Source organism: Limulus polyphemus, unplaced genomic scaffold (assembly GCF_000517525.1).
Source record: "Limulus polyphemus unplaced genomic scaffold, Limulus_polyphemus-2.1.2 Scaffold529, whole genome shotgun sequence".
In the NCBI taxonomy this organism is placed as follows: domain Eukaryota; kingdom Metazoa; phylum Arthropoda; class Merostomata; order Xiphosura; family Limulidae; genus Limulus; species Limulus polyphemus.
In genome coordinates this window covers 67,926-80,725 of record NW_013666139.1, presented here as the reverse complement: position 1 = coordinate 80,725, position 12,800 = coordinate 67,926, and the positions used below count along the sequence as shown (strand labels likewise).

General features: G+C 35.0%; 1 protein-coding gene across 5 annotated transcripts in view; it reads right to left on the bottom strand.

Annotated features, from left to right (window-relative positions):
* Nucleotides 1–12,800, bottom strand: part of LOC106458890 (transcriptional enhancer factor TEF-1-like) — a 128,682-nt gene that overhangs the window by 63,718 nt on the left and 52,164 nt on the right. For 4 of the 5 annotated variants that reach the window (XR_002610457.1, XM_022385247.1, XM_022385248.1 and 1 more), the window contains exon 2: nucleotides 1,371–1,700. Coding sequence is in view for 4 of the 5 variants with exons in the window: in XM_022385247.1 (XP_022240955.1) it covers nucleotides 1,371–1,700 (330 nt within the window). In the remaining variant the exon portion in view is untranslated. Of the gene's footprint in view, nucleotides 1–1,370; nucleotides 1,701–10,247; nucleotides 10,293–12,800 lie in introns of those variants that run through there. The other variant, XM_022385250.1, reaches the window with a different exon arrangement.

The window sequence follows — 12,800 nt, the reverse complement described above, 5'->3', positions numbered from 1 at the left end:
TGGTTGTACAAACCATTCAGAAAGTTCATCTAACACTCGGATGTACAGTCTCAGCACGCTAACCACTAAATTATGGCTAGCCCCAAAAACTTCAAAAGAAAATAGAACAGAATCACTCTATAGAACGTAGCTGACGATTAGTGTTTCAATATACTACAGGGTCCGCCAAAACAAGTGTAGGGATTTAAAACTGTAACAATCGACAACATTTGTTGTTGTGATTTGTGTTTACTAGTTATAAAACTGTAGCTCACTAAGATTTACTGTAAACATTAAGTATGAAAAATAATGTCCACCACTAACCGCTACACACTGACATGCTCTAAGGATGACATCATCCATAGCAGAGATCAAAGTTTAACGCGTAAGGCCATTAATTTCTGTCTTTATGTTATCTTTAAAAATACTGTATTGTCCGTGACTCGTTAATATACACACTGTCATTTAAGTAATACCACAAAAGGAAGTTTGCTGCTGACAAATCCCGGGATCGTGGAGGCCAGTTTATGTTTTCATTACGAGGAATTATCCTGTTTAGGAACAGTTCACGCAACACTGCCATTGTTGCTCGTGCTGTATGTCAAGTGGCTCCATCTTTTCGAAACCACAATTCCCGCTGATGACATATTCAGAACGAACAACATTAACATCAAGTTCTTGACGGTATGCTTTTTGAGCATCAGTGATGGGGCACTCATTTTTGAATTAATGCTCAAGAGTAAGAGAATATTGACGGATTGTCCATCTGTTCATCATTAAAATTCGAACCCTTAATCTTTATTATGAAAAGAGCAAACAATGCTTTTCCTTGGCTTAATACCTTGGAAAAGCTTACTATATAAAATCCATACACTGTGGCGGTCTCTGTATATTCAGAACGAGACAGTCGTGAAGTTGACCTTGAAAGAGAGCTTAGCAGGATTTCGTTTGTTCTCTCCAAGTTCAAAGTTTTGTAAGCTTCATTTTAATGCTTTAACCTGTGGGAACTAAACTGCTTTCAGTATAACATTTCTGTAATAAAAAAGCACACGATACCTACACACACACATACACAAAAGATACAAGTAAGCGATATGAGGTAAAACTGAGGCTTGAATGGTTGCAATGCTAGTATTTTAGTTTATCATGTATAAACAGATTATCCACACCGATAAGATAATGAAGAAATAAGAAGTACAAAAGCTACAACGAAGTACAAACGTTGAATGAAATTAGAAACTAAAAAAATCAGCCGTGGGGCGTTAACTAATTTACTCTTACAGTTTCATCGTTTAATAACTCACGGAACAGTCCAAATGTTATTGTCGTTTCACTAAATTCAAAGATTGTTATTCAACACCATAATAGTTATAAAAATATTATCAACTTACCATACATTTTACCTTCGTCGGATAGTATAATTTTTCGTCGACCACACGGCGGATAGATAGCCAGTGCCTCTTGAAAACTCTGTTCAATATCCGGACTCCAAACCCCCTCTGCCTCACAATTAACCATGTCACCTTTGGAAGAACTGTCTTTGCTGTTACTGTCATCTGACCCTGTGACGTCAGGTGGAGGGGGTGCTGGAGCAGCAGTAGGGGGTGCTGTGTTTGGCACTTGAGCACCACCTCTGGAAGGTGTTGTCGTAGGTCCGACAGGAGGCGGACCAGGATTCCACTGGGACGAAATTTTGGCGGTTGGCAAATGAACCCCACACACTACAAGTTTAAACAGAAAAAAATAACCAGGATATTATCTGTGATAATCAAACAGTGATAACCTCCAGATCAAAATGCCACACTGGCAATACTATCTAAAGAAATGAAAAACTGACTTCACAAAACACGTAACAAACGAAGGAAATTATGATAGAGAACAAACTACTTCATATCTTTAAAAAATGTGTTCTGAAACAATAACATTATTTTATTAAAGAAAGAAATACATTAACCTCACAAAAATATCGAACACCCCTTGATTATGGAGTATGATTCACTCACGCTATCTTGAAAAAGGAACTCTGTGATTAAAGGTACAAAAACAGATAAGTAATTAGTAATACGAAGTATATACAAAGAAACCAACATGCCTTGAGTTATACGATTTGGAGGGAGGAGATTATAGGCTGCTTGATTTATGGAAAATCGATTTAATCGCACGTACATGCGCAATCTATGACCTACTAAACATAATATCATTTAACGATATCACAAACTTGACACTATAACTGATAAAAAATTCTTTAGGTCAGCTAGCGAAGCTTAGCATGATAAACTTCTAACGACTAGGGCTGTAAAATGGTGTTTGAAATCGTTATTTCAACAAGTTCACAAATGAATAGATAACTTCTAAGTTCTGTGCAGCATGGCCAACATGAATCTTTGAAAGAGTTAGCTAGGATAAGGAAAAACGTACATCATACCAGGAATACTCAGCACTACTCTGAGTGATGTGAAGTTCGTTCACACTGAAAGTTGGACGATTGTTCGGGGATTTTGTGAATTGATGAAAGTTAATTCACTTAGTTCTGACGTGAATACAGAACACGAGTTTGGAAGCAGAAGGTGAAAATCAATGGTGAGGGTGTTGTTATGTACACTGCACTTTGTTCATTGGTGTGGAACATATTTCTGAAGTTTCTCAGCTTGAGAAGATTAAGAGATCTTAAATGAATTAATTCAAAAGGTGAGCCATATTGTCAGTAGATCGTTGCGATATTCCACTGTCAACAGATCCTTGTGATGTTCCATTGTCAGCAGGTTGTTGTGATGTTCCATTAGGGAACTGCTCCCTGCCACAAAGAACACACAACCTTGCTTGGAATCAAAGTAACTATATCAGTGTTTGAAAAAAAAGGACTAACTGCGTGTACCATCCTAGATTTCAAAATGATAGACTAGAAGGGAGACAACATCCACCGCTAACTCTTGGACTACTCGTTCTTGACAAAATCATTTGACCACCGCTCTTATAACACACCTATGGTCTCAAAGTGCGGAGTGCATTTTTGTGACCATGGGACACAAACCATGAATCCGACCCAGTTTATTACTTACCTGTTGGTTCCAATTTTACCTCTAAATATTCACTGTCATTCAAAATCGGTTGTTGTTTATTTGCACAATCTGTATACAATTAAAGAAATTCAAAACGATGCCTTTACACACACGAATGTAAACATAAACTGAAAACATTATTTAAAACCTTATTTTCAGTACGGTACTACTCAATTATATATCTATGATTTAAGTTTAACGCCTATATTGTTGCATGTAGATTAGTTATTCTAAAGTGAATACGGTAACTGATAGTCAAATCTATGTTAAAAACTGTTCATAAACCCGGAAAAATAGATGGCATTAAACCATTTAAGAAAGCATAACTCAGAATACACATACAAACACCTTATATTTAATCGGGCCAAAAGAAACACAGTTTCTGTCTTACATTTCGTAAAAAAAAAATGATTATTTTTGTTCACAACATACGTAACAAATACGTCAGGATAACTAGAGAAATTATACCAAGCCAAACAAAATACCTTGATAAAACACGTGAGTTTCATTCGAAAGAAGAAAAAAAAACAACAGGGTACCAATATAAATCAAGGTCGGATAATTGGATAAATGTTGAGAACGGGTGAATGTTTGAATTTCAGTTCTAGTACCTTAAACTTCAGCGCCAAAAATTGGTAACTAATTAGTTTTCTTTTCTCGATTTCACACTAGTAAGAATTTCTACTTCGTGTTCAAGAAAATGTCGAAATAAAAATGACATATTTTTCTACTGTTTACAGAGATATGCATTATATAAAAACAAGTTGCAGTATATTGAAACCTTAAGCATTTTAGTATAGATCCAAAATAAGTAGCAAAGACTGGAGTTATTACAACTTCTGTCAGGATCTAATGCTGACTCAGCTGTCAACATCAACTATAGAGCAGCTCCTCGTTTAAAACTACACGAGAAAAGATATTAGTTTCCTATGACAACAATGTCAACTTCCGAGCGTTAAAACAGCAGATTTAGTGGACGTTTTTCATATTGTTGCCATGGCAAAAGAAATAAAAAACACGAGAGAGGACTACATAATAAAAGAAAATTGTGCTCACAACACAAATACCGGGAGTGAAATCGTAGAGCTGCAATAAATACTCACACAAGATCAATAAATAATTTTTATATCTCTGTTACTTACATATGTTAAGATGTCACAATCCCACAGTGTTAATATACATAAGCGTTCAACAAAATTACATAGCTTCATGTTTCACATTCAACTTAATTTACTTACTGACTTACTATATGCTTTTACTAGATATCAAAAGTAGTACAATTTATTAGTGCACGATGGCAAGTCATAAAACTCAGTTCTAAGAGGTTAAGTGTAATTAATAAAGTAAAAACCAACAATTCATAATATTTGAGACCTTCAGTGGGAAAAAAAATTATCCAATATCTTATGTGGAAGTAAACCATAGACGTAGCAATGAAACTCTAGTGGGGAGGGGCAAATTCTAAACAGTTTAGATATATGTACTTCAGATAACCATTAACACAGGCAAATGTGTAGTTCTTAAAAATTACATGAACGGGTTATTTGAACTCAAAGTTTGTGATAAATATAAATTTTCTTAAACTGTCATTTATTAAAAATGTTTAAAAACGGGGGGGGGAGTCCCCAGCCTCATATCTAGCTACGTCCATAGCAACAGTTTTCAACAATGTCATCACAGTCAGACGATTCTTCTTATATAATGAAACTAATTAGAGATGCTGGTGAAATACCAGAATCGCCTCTACGCTTTCCTTTGTAAATCTCACTTGGGAATATTCACGTTAAATAGTGACAATATTTTGTATATTACTATAACGATTCGTGCCACCAGTTTTATATTGGAGTGAACTGCATTATTATTTTTATACTTTTTTAATTTTTATAAATATAAGACACTTATGATACAGTATTTAATAAGGTAATCTTGTTATGTTTACTTCGTACTGTATCATTAAAGGTCTTTGATCTCAAGGGAATTAACACAAATGTTCTTAAACGTATTCGGAAATGCTCATTTAATAGGTAAACAACTTTATATTTAAAGATAAATTCCAGAATTGAAAAAAAGCCAAACCTATGTGTTTTTATGTGTCATTTCTTTCATATTTTGCTTTACAGGAATTCGCGATAAATTCGTAAAAAAAGGAATTTTGAAACTTTTATACATGACCTGACTTGTCAGAAACTCAGTGAAAGAAAAAAATATTAAAACTTTATATCAAGTTGCTAAATCGCTATATAAATCGTTGTTACAATGACACCGCCTATCAAAACTGGGAAATATGTTCTTAACTTTGCAACTGACAGGAACATTTAATAAGATTCCAGTGCAATCTCATAGAAAAAACTCCTGGATACCATATTGTGTGAACACTGTTATTTCACTTGTAAAAGGAATCTTTCATACCTAAATTTATATCATTTACCGATATCAAGTAAAAGTGAAAAAATCCTTCGAGAAGGAAACAACTATACGTATGTTCATACATAAAAACTAGTTACGCTGGAAACAAAGACGATAAGAGATCATGCATCATTATACTTCTCTCGTAAAATCTGACGTCATGAATTAATTCTACATTCCGCGTGTTAAGAAACTTATTAACCCCTGCACCGGTTAGTTACTTGAATACATAGCATGGTAAAATATGAAACGTGATAGGATTTTTAATGACAGAATTATTATTTTTTAAAAGTTTTATATTCATGTATTCGAATTAATTGAAAACAATACTATTTAAAACTGCGAGTGTGCTACTTAAATATTTGAAATTGATCAAAAGCACGAGTTGATTAATCAAACTTTAAAGAAATATGAAAAGTATGAAACAAAAAGTTCCTGAGAAAAAAACAAAAATAAATTGTATTGTTTTTTCCTGTTATGTGTTATTATTCCAGTAAACTATAATATATCTAAAGGATTATTATAACGAAGAAAATATAAACTCTTAATCTTTCAGCTTAGAAAATTGATTCGAGTTGTCCCAATTACCCCACGTTATTGGTGGATTAGCGCACGAATACGAGTCATGTAAATTCACGATTGTAAAAGCGTTCAGTGGTAAACAGGTACTATAAAATGACATAAAATGTTAGGCTGTTTTTATCGACATATATGCATGAAACACAAATCCCCACTCTAAATTTGAATTACTTATTTGAGTAATTATGGTTGATTTAAACAAAACACTTATAGAAATCTATTCGGGTACACAATTTCCCATTAAAGCTTTCTTCACATTCTTAATAGTTATGGGCCAGGTTTAGCCCAATGTTTAGCGTGCCGGATTATGGATCTAATTATCCATAATTCGCGTCCTGCCGTCGTAAAAATGAAAATCACATTCCCCATTTTGGGTCCGTGAGTGCAGTTGCTGGAGGTGTCTCGAGAGTTTTACCAAACGGAGTAGAATTAAAAAACATTTCAAAAAATCTACAATATATATATGTTGCTTGTGGCAGCAAGGGTGTCGCGCAAATCAAGGTAAGTGGGTTAGAGTGTCGTCAGTGAGAAACGTTTGTAAGGCTCTTGTCTAATTCCATCGTTTGATTTGAGTAGCCGGTGAGTAATGTCGTCTAGGTGCCTACCCTCTAATTTATCAGTTCAAAATTAGCGAATGCTAAAGTATATAGCTCTTGTAAGAGCTTTACGCGAATTGAAAGAAACAAATCAAACTTAACAGTTACAAAATCTACACCCATCTATTTTCTATCTTTAATCAAGAGTTCTTAACTTTATCAACATGTCTTATATTTCGATATATTTACATGACCATGCAATTTTCAGGTTTTTCAATCCTTTTACAGGCCGTGTGTTATGTGTTTTCAGGACTATCGGTTTAATTCGTATCTTTCTTTCCACCTGGTTTCTAAGTTGATACTTTATACACCTTCGTACTTTATTTTAAATATTACCCCTAGCCTATCCTGTATCTATATCACACCTTAAACATCTATATTTCAGGTTCAAACATGCTTACTCCACATTTAAGTTTTATCACAATCTGTATTTTCATTAATAATATTTTATGTATATACATTGTTACTTACTGTTTACATGAAGAAATATTACGATGAAAATAACAGTTCAATCTCCAAAACATAACCCGTATTGAGACCATCTGGGAAATTCCGTTTCGTGCAATACCAATCTTCATCCACCTGACAGTTCTTGTAATGTGGTTGTTGACAAGGGTAAAGCTGCACAATGGGCTATCTGTTTCGTTTCCCCCCACGGGTGTTTTTAGCGTCCATAAGCCTGCAGACTTGTCGCTGAGCCACTGGGGGGTGGGGGGCACCTAATAGTGAGCTAAATTTTCAGGTATGAAAATCGGCTTGTTTATTAACTGAATTTCGCGCAAAGCTGCACGAGGATTTTCTGCGAGTGGCTAACTAACATTGAATGATATACTACTCTTGGGATTTAACTTACAATCCACACACCGCCCCACGGTGCTGAAGATCATTTACTTTTTTGTTGGCGGTAACGGGACAAGAATCACAGAACTTCAGATTCACAGTCCGGCACTCTAACCACTTGGCTGCGCTCGCCCTTCCTAGAGTAATATTTCTTTGAATACTCAGATTTCTGATTCTTTAAGTTTATCTAATATACCTCAACTTTCACTCTGTTTATCTCTTTCCCGATCTTTAAATTTTCATCTTTCATAAATCAAGGTGAGAATAGCTAGTTGTTCACACGCACACACGACGTTGGAACCTCAGAGCTACTGCCTAGAATCCCATTTTCTGATAAATTCCATTATGTATAATACTGTTTCGCAAATAAGATTACGATTTTTATTTAATTTGAAAGACAAGGGAATAAAAACATATTGGTAGTTCAGAAAATGGTACCCACGGAATCCCATTCTGATAAATTTTGACTTACAAGTGACTACCAAAGTCTTGTTCGCACCCCATGTCTGAAAATAACGATGAAAATGTGTTCAAATACTATAGTCCTGAAGGCGTCCAAAGGTGGATTGTTTCAACTCCAGAAACCTTCTTACAGTTTTCAAATAAAAAAAGATTATCTTAATAATCTACTTAACGTTTTTGGTATGAGTGTGATATACAGTGAAGAATGTCCGAAGAAAAGGTGAACACAAAATTTCGTTACAATAACTATCAGGAATAAAAATACAGAAAATTCCTGCGCAGTCATGCAATAAGATATTAGCCCTTTATGTCTTGTCTCCATATTTTTAACTTTAATCGGTCTCGCTTTTGTATTTCTATTCTATGGTTGTTAAATCCCATAGGAAATATTATTATGTTCTTTAGTAATTCCCCTCATATCCATAAGTGTCCCATTAAGCCTGCTTGACTTTTATACATATTTAGCCACAATATTTAAATGAAAGGCCAACAAGACCAGGGAGTTAGGGTTTTTAATTCCTTGAATTACCAGAATAGTGGTAAGTAAAGAGTGGATTATATCAATAAAAAGTAATAATTCAAAGGTGAGTCAACAACACGCGAAAGTTGAGTAGTGAGTGACTAGTGGGATATGTTGATAAGTCATCGAGGCTACTCTTGAATTTTGAGGAGTGGAGTTTCTTTTCAATGTCTTCCAAAGGTTCTCGCGTACCCCTGGAGGGTACGCGTTACACTCGCTGGTAACCACTCCGCTATAGAATGCTGCTCAATGAATCAATCGTAATGACACCTGTTAATGTTGCACCAGACGGTTTTGGAGGAGGTACGATCCGTCAGAGGCAGAAACCAAAATCACATAGGAAATGTGGTCAGTGAAAACACGTTAATAATTATTTAACGAACGGGATTACAGTCAACTGAAATAAATTAGCTTTTAAGAACCTGCACTGTTGCAATTTGCTGGTGCATAAAAATGTGAAGAAAATCCTTTGAGTATTTTTACAGGTAAAACTGTATGAAGCAGCTATCTTTTTCAACGAATTCATATAAATATATTAAATTCATTGATTCCCCAAAAAGTTTGTAATTTGCTATGGCGTTCTGATTACATAAGAATACAATATTGGTGACATGTAAACTCGTCCTTCCTTTAAGAAGGAACCACACTACATCAACATGCTATGTTAACTTGTCTGGCTCAGAACCTTTTTTATTCTTATTCGATAAAGAAACAAAATAAGACTTGAACTACGAATTCTTCACCATTCACAGTTGTGCCACTTATAGGTGTTACGAAACTACACAAGTTTGACCATATAAATGAGGCAGAGCGAATAAATATTCTGGAAAAATATAACCCTTTTACAAACCGAATAAATATCCTGAAAAATAAAACCTTTTTAAAAACCGAATAAATTTCATTTCAATTCATTTCTACTATGCAAATTTTGTGTTTATGAAACTATTTTTAAAATTGTATTTATATTTATGAAGAGCTATAAAAATTACATCAACACCATTGTTGAAATATATATCATAGAGAATTTTCTTCAAAGTGGTATGATTAGCGTGAATCCGAGGAATCAAAGTTTAAGACCCGTTCGAGTGAAAACACACTCCGCACTTTAGGTCGTAGCTGCACTTTAAAAGCGACGTTCAAACAACATTATTTGATCAGAGTTGTCTAAAAACTGGCGGTGGGTGCTGTTTACTAACTGCCTTCCCTCTAGTCAATCAATTCAAAATTTGGGACGGCTGTGCGCAGATAGCCCTTGTGTAGTTTAGCGCGAAATTCTGAAGCATATAAATTTAAAGCTGTCTTTCGAGAATAACCGTTTAAAGAGATATTTTGCATTACAAAACATCTATCTTCTTAAACACACAAAAATAAACGTTTCCCACCTTTCTACAACTACTATGGGTGACAACGAAGGTCAGGACCATCTATGATGCTACTGAACCGATTTTTGTTTTTCACTGAAGAGGCTTAAACCTTTTGTCAATACTTGTATAGTAAAAACTCGCAAACCTACCCGTGAAGATTTAGTATTTTTAACTAGGTGAGTTTCTTACAAGTGTGTGATTAGATTGTCACACACATGTTAAACTGGCTCCTAGCTATCCCCAGCCACGAGGATTATTAGAATACAATGGACACATTACTCTAAGAAACCTGTCTGTCCAGTTTCAGATTTTTTTACCAGAACCTATTACTTGTTGGACAGATGCCTAACTATGATAAAACCAATGGCGAAGTTCCACTTTTTAGTTACAGAAGGCGCTCTAGTGGAGAGCCTGAGGCTCCAAAGGTTAACTTGAACCTTACCTGCAGCAAGCTTTAGTCGTCAGCTGGTTAAAACTTTCGATAGTCATCTAGAGTTACTAGAACCCCCTTTTCACTTATTCTCACGCCTCAAATAAAAGTTAAAAGCAACTTTTCAAAGCTGTCGAGATCAACATCACGCTCTGATTACGTCATGCTCACTGTTACCAAGTTTCTCGTGATACGTCCTAGAAAGATAATTTCATAATAAGCTTTGAAAATGAAATAGAGATTTCTTCGCCAATTATAACCGAAAAACATAATTTCGTCAGATCTATGCCCTTCTCTAATATCTAAGTTATCAGACTTTAAATACCTGTATTTGTGTTTCCAGCAAATGTAGGAAATAAGGCCATTGGACGCAATAAACGAAAGTTTAAAAAAACCTAATTTTCCGCATCACTTAGCGCTCTTTTTATAATTTCGTTACGCGCTAATTTTCATTTTCAACAAGAAGACACTGAAACAGGAAGTACAGCTGGTATTCACTAAATTTACTTTGAATTACAACTAAATATAATACAAAGTACCAAGGCCCACTTGTACGAATGGTTAGAATATTCAATGTTAAAATCTTACAAATACAACTTGTTAGAATATCCGTAAAAATAACGAATTTTCCTCTTATGTACCAAGTTTTTGGATGCTGACATCATACAATCCTTGTCAATATCAGTCAATTAGGGTGTCGAGATGCGGATCGATAGGTCCGGAGTTCGAGACTTGATGCTGCTGATCAAGCCCTGCCTTTTTCAGCCAAACCCATAAGTTGGTTCAAAGAACCGGAAAAAATGCTTATAGCGGCGGGTGCTACTGGCTTGACTAAAGGTGTCTTTCAAGTTGAGATTTTCAATATTAATCAATTAGTTGACTTTTCAATCTATTTGTATTTCGAAACTTACACAATGGTTTCAGATCACCTGAAGAGTTACGTCTTAGAATGTAATCGCGTTTGAAGCTTTATGAAAAACAAAATAAAAACTGGTTGTTAAAACACCTTTTGCATCATTAGTGTTCTTAGGTGTCTTCATAGACGGGGTTGAGGAATCAGGAGCTAAGGGGGCGTTAGCGTCCCCAGGTTTACTCCTGGTGGAAGCAAATTAATACCTTCAAATAATTTTCATTTTTAAAGTTGCAATACATTACATGTAGATATTTTACCATGTATATTTTATGAATTTTTCCTTTATTGCCACATTGTCGGGGGGGGGGGGTAGTACCTCATGATCTCCATGTTCAGATCTCGCATGCATTTTAAGGCCCCTCAGCTAACTTTTGTTTCCTTAGCCTGCGTTGTTTAATTTTATGGAACGTTAGCTAAACCTGAAATGCATCTATTGCCTGTATTATTTGACTATTACTTTTAAGAAAGAATCAAGAAAATATAGTAAAATGATCTCATACTATGAGTGTGAAGGCTCTACGATATATTTACTGCGTGTATGTTTGCGTTCGAACGCAAAAGTAACCACAGAAATGACTCGGATATATTAGCATCAATAATATGACAAACCTTGCTGTTATTTTAGTGAGCTTATCTCTCATTGGGTTAGCTGTCGAATTTGTCTGTGTATGTATTATATACGCAATCTAATTGTCAACAAAGACGTTTTCAAGGTAAACCAAAAAAACAAAAAGAGAGAAAGAAGAAAGTAACTCGCGAAATGACTTTAGGTTAAGTGAGGTATTCAAGCCTTGTTTTACTCTCTACCGAACTGTATCAAGCAGGGCACTCGACATTTTAACGAAATAAACCGGACTCAATAACCGGACTTTCTCGAAAAGGTTTTTAACCCTGTAAAATTAATAGTATTTCAAAACAGAGTTATAAATATTTGTTGTTGTTTTTCCTATACAAAACCTACTTCTCTGTACGAAATTATTTGACAAGTGAATGCGTGTACACAAACATCTAAAATTTAAGTACTTATAGACTTGTAGCTTATATGCGTGCTATTATGTTTAAGAAACGATGCAACAGAAAGAAAAGTATAATTGCTTTAGCTTAGTCTCATCAATAAAGACGGCCTTATCTTGCTCGACGGTTAATGACAGGAAAGTCTCTTCCTGTAGTTTCCATGGCAGAAACAACTCGCCTGTGGCAAAAGGCGTATGTCGTTGGCAGACGTAAGGAGATTGAGAAACAGTGTATGGTGAAAGTAACGGTCACGTGACAAAAACCTTGCCCCTACGCCGAGAAAGTTAACTAACTTGGAAATGAACGCACAAGTGTGTTTGTGACTCGGTTTTTAGTTAGGCATTTTATTAGCCAATCACTTGGTGTATTTTAGATTATTCATATTTCCAAGGATTCCAATGTATCTATGCTGATACAGATATACGGTTTTGGTAGAAGGTTTTACTTGTAATATGGTCGATCGTTACGAAAAAACAAAAACGATCATTAAGATTCTGTCGACGAACTATGTGCTTCTTAAGTAATTTTACAGATTGTTGAGAGATAACTAAACAAAAACTACCATCTCTTACAACATAAACATTTGTCATCAATCTGGCGTCAAATAAAAAAAGGTTCTGGCAAGTCACCTCTACCTA